Source organism: Nycticebus coucang, chromosome X, assembly GCF_027406575.1.
Source record: "Nycticebus coucang isolate mNycCou1 chromosome X, mNycCou1.pri, whole genome shotgun sequence".
Lineage (NCBI taxonomy): Eukaryota > Metazoa > Chordata > Mammalia > Primates > Lorisidae > Nycticebus > Nycticebus coucang.
This window is the reverse complement of record NC_069804.1, coordinates 9,759,791-9,776,023: the sequence shown is the minus strand read 5'-3', so window position 1 is coordinate 9,776,023 and position 16,233 is coordinate 9,759,791. Positions and strand designations below refer to the sequence as shown.

The following is a 16,233-nucleotide window of genomic DNA, read 5'->3' as shown; positions in this document are numbered from 1 at the left end:
CTCTTTTGCCTAATAACCCTTGAATAGAACATTTATTTAAGAAGCATCTCTCTATGGGTTCTTTTTAAGGATATTCTCTCTGGCTTCCTGGGACCAAGTAGCAATTCTTCAGTGAGAATATCAAAGTGGCAAGAACAGGACAAACCGACAATACCAGAAGGACCCACTATAATGGTCAATTTATACATACCCTTCCTTGGTCATCTTCTTTTCCTGTATTCTCTGATCATCACATTCTCAGCTCTTAGTTGATGCATAACTTCATGATTTTCTTTGTTCTAGAGATTGAGGTAAAAGGAAATAGTACTAAGCTGTGCCAGGGGGTTATCTTCCCTCTTCTGTCTCTACTATGTTCCAGGCATTGCTGTTGGGATCACCACCAATTCTTCATTCACTAGTTTTTGGCCAAGGTCTGTCTTTCAGCAGGGGATTGCCTGTTTAACTTAGCTGCAGGAAGGAATATAGCCCTTCATTCTTCCTGGGATCCCTTCTGTCTTCCTATCCTGGTAGGGTTAAGAAAAAGGGAAGAAATTATGGCCATAAAGAAGAATGGTAATTCCCATAGTGGCACATATGTTTACAGTTGCTGTGCTAAGTTCCCCTCTCTCCCCAGTGTGCCAAATTTCTGCCTAATGAAATGTCCATCCCCCAAAGCATAACCAGTGTATCCATTGCTTTGTCCTATAGCTGTGGGTTAAGTCAGCAATGATATTGCCAATGCCAGGGTCCCAACATGGCTGGTATGTCCTTCATTTGCAGGAGACATGATTTCAGGCAAGGAGGACCTGAAGCTATGTCCTCAGCTCTCCGTCTGGACCCTGAATTTGATTTCCTTAATTTCATCTTTGTTAACCCCATGAAAAAAACCTAAAAGAGAGACAACTCTAAACTATGTTCAGTCTTTATATAAACCATGTTCAGTCTATTTATACGGTAGTGTAAATAAAGATTCTAATTAATACAGTCTGTCTGGAATTGTTGGGTATTGTCCAGTAGTACTGAAGGTATAGATGCCTATGACCCAGCAGTTCTAATTTCAGGTTTGAACCCTAAAATACATGCACATGTGCACAAGGAGATATGTCTAATGGTCCAAGCAGTGTGGTTTCCAGTCATCTAAAATTGGAAAGAACAGAAATGTCTATCCGCAGTTAAAAAGATAAATAGTGGTAAACACATACAGTGGAATACTAGACAGTAGTGGGAATGAATAAACAATAGCTACATACGGCAACATGGATGGACCTTAAAAATATTGTGTTAAGCAAAAGAAGTGAGCTATAATAAAAACATACTTATGAAGCCATGTATATAAAACAGGCAACACTAAACTCTAATATTTATGGAGGTATTACTTCCTAAAAAGCAGTGTTTTTCAATGCACAGTGGTTTTGCCTTCCCCATCCTCAAGGGACATTTGGCAATGGCTGGAGACAATTTTTCTTGTCACAATCAGCGGAGGGGAAATAATACTGGCATCTGGTGGGCACAGGCCAAAGATGCTGCTAAACATCATACGATGCACAGAACAGGCTCTACTCCAGAGAATGATTGGTCCCTAAATGTCAGCAGTGCTCGAGTTGAGAAACCTTGCTATAAAAGGGAAGGGAGGAAACCAAGTTGGTCAAAGATAGTACAGTGCCTGCCACTGGGAAGGGGGAGGGCCACAGGGACCTCAGTGGTTAGATGGGTGTTTTGTAATAATTAAGCTGTACATTATATGTTATCGATTGTTCTATTTCAAAACTTTTAACATACTTTAGAACCTAGATCAACAGTACTAGTAGAATGGCAGAGTATAGGTGTTGAGTTTTGGGGAGGGGATTCCCTGTCCCAGAGGGTCTCAAAGCCACTGTGTTAGCAATTGTGAGGCTGGGCTTCCAGGAAGGGCTTCATCCTCTAATACTAGGTGGCTTTTGATGCTCATATGAGCTCTCAACTACTCCAAAACTCTGAAGAGAATTGCTTCTACAGATTTAGGTGAAGTCTTTCTGAAAAAAAAAAGGAATCACCCTTGAGTTGGCACTAAATGTGGAAAATTTTAACTCAGCCTATAGGTAGGCAGAGTAAACTCAGACAAGAATTTTAATCGAAGTGCTGGGACAGAAAGGTCAGTGTTCAGTCCTGGAAATGCTATAACTTTGGGGGCGAGGAAGACATGGAAATTCCACTGTTAGCATGACAGGTTTTCTCTGAACGGTAATGCTGGTAGAATAACTTGTAGAGATTACTTTTAAGTCCACTCTGGGAGCGATGATAAACATCAGAGGAATTTATTTTTTTTAAAAGACTAACCAAGAAAGCACATTAGCCAAGCAGGCTCTTAACCAACAAGTTGGATGAACTTTAGCCTCCAGAAGTTTTATGTGCTTCTTACTCCCTTTGTATCTCCCTCCATCACCCCAAAAGATCAACCTGAATTTTGAAACTACGACAATGTTAATATAGTTCAATTGATCTAGAACAATACTTGCGCATAGTAGGCACTTGAAAATATTTATCAAATAAGTGAGCAAGTGAAGAAATAAACAGCATGGAAAGGATACATGGAAGTAGAGGTGTGCAAATAAGAAAGTTCGGTTAGAGCAATGTTTAAAATATACCTTGAAATGTAAAAATACACCTTGAAATGTATTTAAGTAGAAATAATGTGTGGAATTCAAATTGTTGAAGATTGAACAGGCCTCTTAGAGTTCTGAATAATCTTCTAGGTCCCTACTTAAGCCTTCAGCCTTGAACAAATGGACTAAGACTTGAAGGTGTTGATGATTCATTCTGAGGTCAATTTAAGAGTAAACTGGTCATTTCTTTTCTTATGTGTTTTGCCCTATCTCACAAAACCCATCAAACATAGAAAAAATTACACTTGAAAATTTTGTTCTGTTTTAGCAATGACAGTTTAGGAAAAAATACACTGGAAGGCAGAAGTCATTTTCAAAATATAAATACACAGTTGGGGAATAATGGATTATTTTTTGGCTTGTAATGTCATTTAGTGATGTAATATATTTTTCTTTTTTTTTTTTTTTTGTAGAGACAGAGTCTCACTGTACCGCCCTCGGGTAGAGTGCCGTGGCATCACACGGCTCACAGCAACCTCTAACTCTTGGGCTTACGCGATTCTCTTGCCTCAGCCTCCGGAGCAGCTGGGACTACAGGCGCACACCACAAAGCCCGGCTATTTTTTTTTCTGTTGCAGTTTGGCCGGGGCTGGGTCCGAACCCGCCACCCTCGGCATATGGGGCAGCCGCCCTACTCACTGAGCCACAGGCGCCGCCATTGTAATGTATTTTTCAAAGAATATAAACAAAATGTAAGATGGCCCAGTTTTAAGAGGGGACTTACTCAGGGGTACTGATCAAAAGACAATGTTTAAGGTTTATAAAACCCTGGGATTCACTTCATATTGTTTAAACATATTAATAATTAAATAGTTTCTGTAGGGAAAGGGAGTTTTAACTTCAGAGGCTTAATGGTGAGTATGACAGAAGAAAAAGTCTTAAGGCTGGAGAGTTCATCTTTCTGAATAGACCATAGTAAAGCAGAAGACCCTAAACTGGGTCCTGTCAAGATCATTAGATCTCATTTGCATACACATGTCCCTCTTAGGCTGCTCTAGCTGAAATCATCTGAAAGAAGCCAGATGGTAAAGTGTGGGCTGGTTCTCTGCCATATTCTAAGGGTCTTTGATGACTTTCCTCCCCCAAAGGTTGCTTTCAGCACTAGAACAGAGTGAAAGAAAAGAGGGACTTTGGTGTGTCATTTTCCCACTCTGCTTGGACATGCTACGAGCAGGGAAGGCCTCCAAGGTGAACGAGCATGCTCTGTTTTCCCACATAGAAGAGGAGAGATGACCTGGGCTGAGCAGCTGTGGGGAGAATAAGAGACTTGAGCAAATAGTTGGCTTTCTCTTAAGATAGCCAACACCCTGTCTGGAAGTTCCTATTTTTGGCAGGGGATTGATTTTAAATTTATTTTTATTTTTATTGCAGTATAAAATACACATAATAAACGGTATAACTTGCACCAATCTGAGCTGTGCTACTCTATGAACGTTTACATATGGATGTTCTCCAGTAGCTGACATACAGGACAAGATACAGTCTATTTCCAGTGCCCTAGGAGGGTCTCTTGAACCCCTTCCTAGTCCATACCACCTCAGCACCTACCCTGGTCACCACTGTCATGACTTCTGCTGCCATGGATCACATTTACCTATGGCATTTCAGCATTTGAATTTCAGTTTCAGAATAAATAAAATAAACAGGCTCATAAAGTACGTCCTCTTTTGTGATTTCTTTCTCTTAACATAATAGTTTGAGATTAATCCATGGCGTGTGTGCATTGGTAGTATTTTTCTTTTTATCGCTGAGTAGTATTCCAACTGTATGCACAGACCACACTTGGTTTGTTGTGCACTAGTTATTGCATATTTGGATTTTTTATATTTGGGGTGATTATGCCTAAAGATAATACAAACATTCTTATATATGATGAGGCTATTGCACTCATTTCTCTATACAGTATAGCTAGGGTCAGGGCATAAGATCAGCTTTAGTAGATATAACCATATAGTTTTCCAGGAGCATGAACTGTCCCAGGATTTTCTAATGCTATAGTGCTCAAGACAACTGTGCCCCTGGCTTCACATTCTCATTGCTAATTATAATTATACTGCCAGTTGTTCTAAAATACATAAGTCAGCGGGTGGTCTAGTCAACTGAATTGTAAGGGCTCAACACAGGGCCACATCTTGTTGTCATCCTCCTTCCCCCTACACAAAGCAAGCAGACAGTTCCTCAGTGAATTCAGTAGAGTGGGACCACAAGAAATTGGCATAAGCCACCCCCAAACCCATCTTCTAGTTTATAGCCACACCTCGGATTGATTGATTCAGGAGAGTGGAGTCTCCGTCTGGCCCCAGGCCCTGCCTATGTGGGGGCTCAGCTTGTGGGAGGTTATAGTAAATGATAGAATGCCAGGGCTGGGGAGAGAACTTGGAGATCTTCTCCAAGGTGTTATAAAATACTAGTTTCCCTGGGGAGATTTCACAGCAGAGGCCAGTTTTAGGCATTATTGTGACTCTCCAGTGTGTACTAAAAATGATTTGGTTTGCTAGGCAGTTTGTAATTAGAATGTCCCTTTCTTCTGTTTCCAATCCTGGCAATGTCGTTTTCTGATTTGCACCTAAGAACTAAGACACAGAAAGCAGCTCTTCGACACCTTCTTCCCGGCAGGTTATACTCAAGATTCCACCCTGGCTCCAAAGCCAGACCTCAAGTCCCCGCAGATCCTCCAGGACTCTCCCCTCCAGCGCGGTTCCCCAGACTTGCGTGGGTCCTGCGAGCCCTCTAGGACTCGGTTCCCCCTAAGTGGCTGAGCCAGGCCAGCATCCAGCCCAGACTCTTCCCTCAGCAGCGCTCCGAGGGGTATTACTCAGTCCCTCTCCCCTCTCAGTCCTGCCCTCTCCAAGGGTCCCGGCGTTTGAGTGTGTCCTGAAGAAGGGCTTTCCTAAAACCAAAACTCCGCCCTCTCCAGGAGACGTTCCAAGTCGCCTTCCAGCGTCAGGCCCACACCTACTTCAAAGTTAGAGAAAGTCTTTCTTGGAAACCGGAGCTTGCCTTCTGGCTGGTGTTGAAGGCTTCAGCAGTCCCAGTCTCAGCAGGCAGGGTCTCACGGGCCCAGGGAGGGACGGTGTGGCAGGAGACAGGAGTGCTGGCCCGTGAGGCACCTGTCCTGGGTGCGCTGGTTCGCTGCAGCCCCCAACAGCTGCCGGCAGCTGGCCACATCAGCGACCCGCCAGGAGCGGAAGGAATTAAACGCCCGCCCATCGCATCAGACTTGGCCGCTCCCTCCTCCTCCCCCCTCCCGCTTTGCTGCCGCCGCCTCCTTCTCGAGGTCCCCACCGGCTCTGCGGCAGGACGCTGTCTGTGCCAGGGGCGCTTTGCAAGGAGCTCCGCACGCTGGGAGCAGGGCTTGAGCCCCGGAGACTGCCCCGGGATGGCGGTGAAGTAGGAGGCCAGGGAGATACGCTGTGTCCCCAGCTTTGCCCGAGGGCCAGCCGCTCCTCCCGGCGACGACATGGGGGACCCAGCTTACCGCGGTGAGAAGCCCCAGCTGCACTATGCGGTGAGTGTCCCGTCGCGCGCATAGGCAACAGGGGGCGCCACTCCGTTTGCCTGGGAGGGGATAGCGTGGGGGTGATGGAGTTTGTGGCTATCTAAAGGTCCTGTGTTGGGGTGACGGGTGGGTTGACGGGTGCGTCACCCTGAAGTGCCACCTGCTCAGGAACTCAGCTGCACTTCCTTCAGTCCCTTAGAAGGGGAGCTGCCAATCCTCGGAGTCCCAGTCCATTTGCCCTTCGCCCTGATCACTGCAGTCTGGGGCCAGGGGTGAACTCTGCAGCCGCCTCACTGACCAGGGCTGAGAAATGGGACTCCTGGGGCTGCAGCCAGGACGCCCATTCAGTCTCCCGTCAGATACGTTGAAAGGACAGGAGTAGAGCTGGACAGCAGACAGGGCTGCTTCGTGATCTGCGTGCGTGTGAGGCGAGAGGTCTTGGGGGAGAAATGCCGCAGGGAGCATTAGGCTACAGCCGCTTTGCTCTTTGGAAACCGGGTGTGCCTTCTTCTCCGAGTTTGTAGCAGGACACACTGCTGGTGCACATTGTCTTTAATGTTGCACGTTAATATACGAGAATGCCAATAGGGTCTTCTGTCAGACCCTGCCTTCCCTCTGGTGGCCTATCTTCTCCCTGTTGACTCAAATATTCCACGAATATTTATTGGGGGCCTACTATGTGCCAGGTACTGCGCTGGGTACTGCAGGTACCTGGGGAACGCAACAGGCATAAAGCTCATGGGGTTTGCCTTCTTTGAAGAAGATTCAAGATTTCAAGGTTCAAACTTAATGACTGACCAAATCCACAAACTACATTATTTTTTGAGAGAGAGGGAAGAAAATGAGAAAGGAAAGAAGAAAGGGAAGGTTGCTTCCCAGGAATGAATACTACTGAAGATTCAGAATGCCCCCTCCCGAAGGAGGCAAGCAGCAAGTTTAGATTCTAGTCTTCAGACATTTATTTTCCACTTGTAAGATGTGTCATTTTGAGATGAGACGTTGCAGTTATTCTGTCATCAGCTAGTGTACCTTTATTTTCAGTGTTTTTCTTGATTTCCACTGTTGAGATAGGGCATTGTGACTGCCACCTTAAAAAATTGGAGAGATGTAAGTAGAACGTTGACAAGACTAAAAAAAAAAACTAAGGAAGGAATGGAGGTGTACTGGTGTGGCAGGCTGAGGTTGAGCTGCCGGGGTTGATTCCCTATGTGGTGCTGCCTGGCTGCTCCTGGCTCAACTACAGGGCCACTGGGCAAATGACATACCTCTCCCACTTCATTTTCTTCTGTTGGAAAGAGGAGGGCCTGAATTAGAAAAGAGTTACTTAAGATCTCTTCCCAGGTGAACATTCCAAGAACCTGTGACAGCTCCTTCTCTGATTTTTCTGTAGTTACTTGCCTTGAAATGCTAAGTGACACATTTGCAAGTTACTAATGCATCTTCATTTCTTTGTAGACATTAGCCTGGGAATCTACCTTTTAAAGTGGTGTTAAGGGTAACTGGTTTGCAGCAGAGCTGGCACTGAAGGAGGTGGAGTTTGTGTTCATTGTGCCCACTTCACATCTTTACCCCACCTTTTGTTTCCGGATTTTGAACTATGTGCTAGTACCCTTTGATTTGTGTTCTGAGGTCTCTATGCACATTTACAAGAGCGGAGGCTGAGTAGGGAAGGTGAAAAATGGCTCTTTAATTTTAAAGAAGTCTATTAATTCTATAAATGATTATTGCCTCAATTATGCAAATATATCCAACGTGTCACAAAAAATTTAAATTGTCATTTTAATTTAACTATCTCATTATTCTAAAATCGTAAACTTAGAGTCAAGCCAATGTCTCCTCCTGGGCTCTGAAGATTTGCTGAAGAAATAGCCCTTTATTCTAGCACAGATCATCATGTCCACGTATTCTGATTTAAGACTATAAAAAGGAAGATTCCAGAGGGAATTTATTGGGATTCCAGGTTGGAAGAAATCCCCAGGCTCTCTGACACTTCCTATGCATACTTTAGAATGATAAAGCAACAGCATCCACCAACCCTGAATCAGTCTCAGTTCAAGGAATGTTCTTTATTAATTGTGACTCTTTGCTCTGCACATTAGCATAACCCTCCACGGTTTAATATCTATTCTAACGCCGCACTCTTTGTCTACTTCCCTCATTCAGGTTTCAGTAATTTCAGAGCTTGTTTTAGCCTTTAGCACAAATATTCTACTTACTTTGCTCAACGTGGTTTTGCCCCACTGGGCATTGTCCTATATTCTTAAAGTTTTTTTCATCTACCTTCCTGGGAAAGAATAACCCTCTGTGTATTCTTAGTACCTCTTGCCTCCTCTGAAATATAATTTTAGGGGAAGTATTTAATGTTCTTCCTTCGGTGCTTTCTTCATTTGTTCAAGGTGAGACTGCATATAGGAAATCAGTGTCTTACATTTTATTCATTTAACAAACATTTGTTTAATTCCAGTTGTGTGCCAGGTATTTGGTCAGTTTTCTAAAGAGACAATTAAATAGTGAAGATGTTAAGAGTTGCTATGGACACCAGGCTCATCTTGTTAAATGTTTGGACATAATGGTCGCTGGGAATGAAATATACATGCTTAAGTGCGTAAGAGCATCCTGCATTATATAATCAGTTACATTTTTTCAAAGTATAGTACAACTGTCTTGTTTTATTATCACAAAAAAATTTGTTAACAGCTTATTTTCTCCTTGAAACCTTTCCTCCCACAGTTTTCCCACATTCACTTTATGGTGACTCCATCCTTCCAGATGGGGATCCTCTTGCCTTTGATGCCTCTTGCTGACTGGATCAGATTTACATTTTCAAAAGCCTGCTCTGGTCCCAGCATGGAGCCTGGGTGAAGAGCAGCCAGAGTGCATCTTGGCATTTGGGCTGGGGAGAGATGTGAGACCATGACCTACCCTAGACAGGCAGCTGGGCTGTGGCTTGAGAGCAGTTGGTGTATTTGGGAAATGTTTAGGACATGGAACCAGCCAGACTTTATTTGAATGACATGTAGATGTACTAGTGCATGAAGGTTGAGGGTGACATGAATGAATCAGTGATTTATTGGCGGTACCTCTAAAGAGTCTCAAGTAATAATGATATTGACCTCATTGTTATTGGCTGATACAAATTGCAAAGTATTTGGACACAGCCTAGATCAATTTCGGCCTCAAATCCAACTGATGGATTAGGCAGGTTTTCTATTTCTTGATGAAGAAATCCAAGCTCAGAGCAGTATAGTTTAAGGTGACATATGTGTAATTGGTGACAAAACTGAGAGCTTTATTCAGGTGTCCAGGTCCCACAGTGTTCTTTTGAGTCATTTAGACAATTAAGATAGTTGAACATAATTATCTTTCTCCTAACCCTCCCTTGTCATAGTAAGAAAACAACAACCAAATGCTGGACCATCAGTGATTTAATATAACCATCTATGTTGTTGAATCACAAGGCTACCTAGTTTTTTAATTTGGCAAAACCCAAATTTTAAAATATCCATTAAGTTTAATTCCGTATCTGTATGCCTTTCTCAAAGACATTAAAAAAGATCTGGATTAAAAATTTGGCCTGCTGACTTAGTGGGGACCATAGGAGGTCCACTCTTCTGGAGCTTTGACCCTGGAGAAGGGAAAGGCAGATCATGTGTCCATTATAGTCACATCAGGAGTCCCTGGACTGAGATCATTCACTTCTCTCTTACTGGCAAGTTGAAAACTCAATGGTAGTAGTATTTTGTATGTTTTGTCCCTGTTTGTCAACCTGGCATCTAGCAGAGTGCTAGGAGCCAAGTAGGTGCTCAATAGATAGATGTCCAATGACTGCATTAACTCAACAGGTTGGACCTAGTTTCTGAGGCCCTAAGCTGCATATTCTCCTCTCTGAGCTTCTCTACTGCTGATCTCACTTCCTGTTTGGTGCAGTCATTCCACCATCTGTGCTTTTGACCACAGCCTTGTAATCAGATGCTGACTGTACCCTTGTTCCACTTAACCCCTTCCTGAGACACTAACTGGAAGGGACAAGCTGCTTACCCTGACAGAGAACCTCTTAACACCTAGAATTATTGTCTAATGAAAGTTTCCAAATTTGCTTTCTGAACATCCTGTTTTCAAAGACTGTGAAGTCATCGAGCTGACTTAATAATTCAGTGATGGTGAATATAGGATACTCTATGGTAACTCTGAAGATGCCTAGAATTGGGCACTGTTGCAGGGCTATGCTGGTATGAATTAGTTATCATTCATTAATGCTGCCAGTGTAGACGTCTTAGGAAATTCGGCAGAACTTGTAAAGTTGCAAATAAATGAGAGATTATGGAATCCTTTAATTAACACCTCTTCTGACCATGGATACCTTTTCTGTCACCACCCAGGATCGCCAGGGCATGCTTACTTTTCTACTGTACTCAGAATTTTTCCTGCATGAGGCCTCTTTCGTCTGAAAGGCTCATCCTCTTAGGAAGCCACAATACCCATCCTTTAAACTATTCATTAAAGCACCAATTGCTAATGATAAATAATCAGATTCCTGTTGGGTGTTGCATAGCAGAAATATCTGCCAATCATTTGAAAACAAGTACCATTGTTTGTTTAGTCCTTTCTGGTGATAAACTTTGATTATTTATTTTTCCTGTTCCCTACAGTATGATAGTCTTAGACCAGATGTACTTGACTCTCAACTTGCTTATGATGTTATTGTCCAGTCATATGAAGTCTGCATTGGGTTCTTGATTCCTCTCTTCCTATTCCTCTATCTTATTCTCAGATTTTCCTATCTAAGTAAAAGATTGGCTACCCCATCCAATTTTTTAAAAATATCATGAAATAAACTTCTTTCCAAAAAGGTCATATTAGCTTGCATTCCCACCAGCAGTGTAGAAGTGTTCCCTTCTCTCCACATCCACGCCAACATCTGTGGTTTTGGGATTTTGTTATGTGGGCTAATCTTACTGGAGTTAGATGATATCTCAAAATGGTTTTGCTACCATTTGGGTTTGATCCTGTAATCATCCTACTAGGTATTTACCCAGATGATCAAAAATCATTTTACAACAAGGACATTTGCACCAGAATGTTTATTGCAGCCCAATTCATAATTGCCAAGTCATGGAAACAACCCAAGTGCCGATGGACCCATGAATGGACTAACAAATTGTTGTATATGTATACCATGGAATACTATGCAGCCATAAAAAATATGGAGACTTCACATCTTTTATGTTCACATGAATTAAGCTATAACATATTCTTCTTAGTAAAGTATCTCAAAAATGGGGGAAAAGTATCCAATGTATTCAATACTACTATGAAATCAGTATTTAATCACCCACACATTCATAGGAATAGTAAAACATGACTATAGTCCAGAAAGGAGGGAAGAGGAAAGAGAGGGGAGGGAAGGTGGGAGGTTGGGAGGAGGGAAGGTATTTGGGGGGATCCAACCTAATGTACATAATGCAAGGATACATTTCTAAACTATTAAGAATAGAGTATGAATGTTTTTACTACAACAAATAAGTAAGCAAGGAGATGGTTATGTTAATCAGTTAGATGTAAACATTCCACATGGTATATAAAATCAGTACATTGTACCCCATAAGTGCATTAATGTACACAGTTATGATATAATAAAGAATTTTAAAAAGTATGAAACAAGACTGGGTATGGTGGCTCATGCCTGTAATCCTAGCACTCTGGGAGGCCAAGGCGGGTGGATTGCCTGAGTTCATGAGTTCAAGACCAGCCTGAGCCAGGGTGAGACCTCATCTCTAAAAATATCTGGGTGTTGTGGTGGGTGCCTATAGTCCCAGTTACTCAGGAGGCTTAGGCAAGAGAATTGCTTGAGCCCAAGAGCTTGAGGTTGCCATGAGCTATGATGCCACGCCACTCTACTGAGGGAGACAAAGTGAGACCCTGTCTCAAAAAAAAATCATGAAATAGTGACATTTCAGTGCTTAAAGCTCTATGATTGATTTCTAGTCCACCTAGAATAGTATCTTCATCCATGACCTTGGCCTTCTAAGGCCTCCTACATGATCCTCTCTGCCTCCTACCGCTCTTCTTCAGCTCACCATGGCCTGGCCACTTTAGTGTCCTTTCCATTCCTCAAAAGCAAGCAGTTCATTCTTGCCTGAGGCTTTTGTACTTGCTGTCCCTTCTGCCTGGAATGTTCTTTGTGTGACAGGCTTTTTTTTTCATCCTTCAAATTGCATAAAAATGTCACATTTCCTGACTGTTTTCTCCCAAGTGCTTTTGACCCTACCCAGTTACCATGGATCAAATCACTCTAGTGGCTGCCTTCATTGTTTGCATCATGACTTGATATTATATTATACAGTCATTGTTTGTCTGTATCCCCTGACTGCTGTGTACGTTTATTCAGGGCAAGGATCCAAACATCCTTTGCCCACTCTATCTCCACTGCCTGTAGCAGGCTCTGGCATAGGGAAGGCACCAAATAAATATTTATAAGTACATGAATCTGGCTGGCTGGGTGTTTTTCCCTAGGTTACACTAGGCGCTTCCAAACTTAACTCTTTATTAGTGACTGGGGTCACAGAGAAAGAAGAGACTAAAATTATTGGCTTTGGGGTTTCACCCAGTGCCTCCTAAATGAGACTCTCCATGGGCCAGACTTGGAATCAATGCTTTGAAAAGGCTGTGGAGGTGATTCAGGTACCAGCCATGTTTGGCATCCACTGATTGACTTATGTGATGAACCACTTCCTACTCTGTGTACACAATCTAGGATTCAGCGGCAAAGTGGATTCAGAGAGTGCAATACAATACTTCATCTCAGGCAACTCAGGTAATCTGGTACAAGTTTTCAGAGAGGTCCTTTTTTTTTATAACCTTGTGTTCACTTCAGCTGAACCTGCTGAGGATGGAAGAGATACAGAAATGCTTCCTCTCCATAGTGTGATCTGGGTATATGTCCTCAGTATTATTTTCTAGGTAACTTCAGCCAGTGGCTCTCAACTGGGGGTCATTGGGCAATGTCTGGAGGCGTTTTTGGTTGTCAAACTGGCAGTTGCCACGGGCATCTAAAAAGTAGAGACCCAAGAAACTGCTAAACATCCTACAACGCACAGCACAGGCTAGCCTCAAATGTTAATAGTGTAGAGACCTATGACTGCTAAACATCCTACAATGCACAGCACAGGCTAGTGTCCAATGTTCATAGTGCCGAGATTGAGGAACCCTGACTTAATTGTACCTCCATAGTCATTAAAGTCTTATATGTTTTTGAGAATTGTTTTGTATAGCACTCTCTAAAATATGTATTTCTGTATGTGTGTGTGTGTATGTATGTATGTATGTGTGTGTGTGTGTGTGTTTATATGTATATCCCTGGTTTTTAGGAGATAAAGTTGATAAAGTGTGAGTTAGCTTTTCTGGACATATGTCATGGTTATGAATAGCATATTTCACACGTGCTGGGCTGACCCCGGAGAGGGTATTGGTGGTCCTTCCAGAAGCCTCAGTGCCTTGAGCTCTATGTTTCCTTGCTCCTCAATGATGATGTCCTTCCCTATTTTAGCTTAAAAACAATAAACCAGATTACTGTCTTCTCTCTCATGTCAGACTTTAGCTAACTTCTTGATTGCTGAATGCCTAACAGCCTTTTTATTTGCTACCTCTATTCTGATTTAGCTGGGATACCAGTTTATCAAATGTGTTAGTCATGGTTCTAAAATTAGAAGTTATAATCTCCAGATGAGGACGTGTGGGGTTCTCAGCAAGCCTTGGTATGTGGACATGGGATCCGCGGCTATATGAAATTGAGGAGCTACGGCACCTGCTTCTGTCGCCACCGCTGCTGGGGACCGGCTGCTCTGGAGAAAGGGAAGGCAAGAGGCACCGAAAAAAAGCCAAAGGAAAGAGGAGGCACAAATGGTGGCTCCCAGTTCTTCTCTCTCAATCTCATCAGGGTTCAAAGTCTCCCAAGGTTGGTGGCTTGTCTATTCTCCCACTGACAGGATTGTGGAGCCTTTTTTAACTCCTGGCCACGTCACTGAAACTTTGGTAGCCTGGCCTGTTTTAGAGGGTAAGCTCTGAAATGATTGGGGTGGGTAAATAGATTTAAATGTCTCAGGTGCTAGGTGGTGCCTGTGGCGCAAAGGAGTAGGGCACCTGCCCATATGTCAGAGCTGGTAGGTTCAAACCCAGCCCCGACCAAAAACTACAAAAGAAATAAATAAATAAGTCTTAGGTGCTTTCCAAATTTTGGACTGTGACCGGCAACATTTACAAACAAATACAATTAATTTATTATTTTTTCATGTTCCTTCTCAGATTTTCCAGTTCTAACCTTATTCTCAAAAGATCAGTTTTTCTGATTTATTTTATTCTTAAATACTTGCTAAGTATTTAAATCTTAAAGTATAGATCAGGCTTCCTCAAACTGCGGCCCGCAGGCCACATGAAGCCATGTGAATTGTATTTGTTCCCGTTTTGTTTTTTACTTCAAAATAAGATATGTGCAGTGTGCATAGGAATTTGTTCATAGTCTTTTTTTTTTTTTTTTAACTATAGTCCGGCCCTCCAATGGTCTGAGGGCCAGTGAATTGGCCCCCTGTTTAAAAAGTTTGAGGACATCTAGTATAGATCATATGATACAACAAGGACTCCCACCAATCATTATATTGGACTGCTTTCTCTACCTTCATGGGGACTGCTTGGGTATGAATATGGGATCTATTTCAGCACCAAAAATTTATATACAAAGTATAAGGCCAGTTTGTTCATTCTAATATGGTTATTGTTATTAAGGACTCCCCAACTTCTGATTACCTTGAAGATGCCATGGACCTTTAAAATGAAAACCCATCAGGATCTTTCTCCCCTCCTCTTTGGCTATTATACATATTCTTAGAGCTTTTCTAACTTAAAAAAATTATAGTAAAATTTGAGCATTTAGGCCATCAGCTTAATTAGATTTCTGAAATGAGGTTTTCAAAGGAATGTTGCAGAAAATTTGTCATGACAACAGCAACAAAAGTAGTTTAGATGAATAAACTTTAGAAATATACCCGACTGAACTATCTGGTAAAGAAATGTATGTTAGTCCAAGTACAATAAACAGGCTAAAAGAACCTTGCCAGCTTGGGTAGCATCTTGGCTGTCAGGCCACCCTATGCCACATGGGTGCCTCTTCACATAGGCACAAGTCCTTGGACATGGCTCTACATTCCTTGCTTGGTGGTGCCACTTTAATTAGACTCACAGAGTAATAATAGTTTGGCGAGTGTATGGAACAGTGAGTTTGCTAGAAGAATTTGAAAATGATAATATGTAGTATTCTTTGTAGATATCTGTGCACATGGCTTCCAACAGTTCCATTAGTGTTGTGGTGTTATTTTCATGGCCTGAGCAAAATGTAAAAGAGTTTTAATTTTTATCTCAAGATAAGCATCCTCCCACCTTAGCTACTGATTCACAGCAAGGGCTTTGTGTCACTCAGGGTCCAAATAGGAAACAGATAAGACACTCAAGAAGGCTTAACGTGAAGAATGAACTATACTGGTGTGTTGGTATAGTTAAACACACCGGTGGACAGGTTTAAGGGAATGAGCAATGAGTGCTGAAGCACCCAGAAATTAGCAACACAGGGAAGCTGTTACCAGGGACAGACCCCTGTTACCAGATCCTACTATCTTCCACCCTGGATTGGAAGGGATTGTGTCAATATGCCCAGAAAGGACTGCAGTGAGGGCAAAATATGTAGAAGCAGGCATGGACTGGGACAATCAAGACCATTTGGTCTTCTGGTTCCCCCGTTTCCTTCTGATCCTGAGTCCAGCCAATCCAGTGAGATCGGTCTTGAGGGGCAGAAACCAGCATGGTGAAGGCAGAACATTTTGTTTCCTTTTTCTGTTGGGGAGATGGATGGGTGAGTATTGGCTAACACAAAATCATCATAAGCATGTTCAGTCTTGTTTGGGGTTTGTTTACATTATAAAAGACCTTAAATTCCTAAGAATATAAAAGACTCCCAAATGGCTTAAAATGTCTCTTTCCTCTATACTGTGGATTATTTTAATTACCGCATTTAAACTAGTAATGTATTATGCCAACTCCATCCATATGTGGTTTGCATGCTTTTAA

At 42.5% G+C, this 16,233-nt stretch overlaps 1 protein-coding gene across 4 annotated transcripts in view; it reads left to right on the top strand.

Annotated features, from left to right (window-relative positions):
* ARHGAP6 (Rho GTPase activating protein 6) overlaps positions 1-16,233 on the top strand; it is a 496,950-nt gene that overhangs the window by 216,827 nt on the left and 263,890 nt on the right. For 2 of the 4 annotated variants that reach the window (XM_053580493.1, XM_053580495.1), the window contains exon 1: positions 5,497-6,129. The exons of 1 other annotated variant lie outside the window; for it this stretch is intronic. In XM_053580493.1, the coding sequence (XP_053436468.1) occupies positions 6,082-6,129 (48 nt within the window). In that variant the 5' untranslated portion in view covers positions 5,497-6,081. Of the gene's footprint in view, positions 1-5,496; positions 6,130-13,993; positions 14,075-16,233 lie in introns of those variants that run through there. One more of the 4 variants, XM_053580497.1, reaches the window with a different exon arrangement.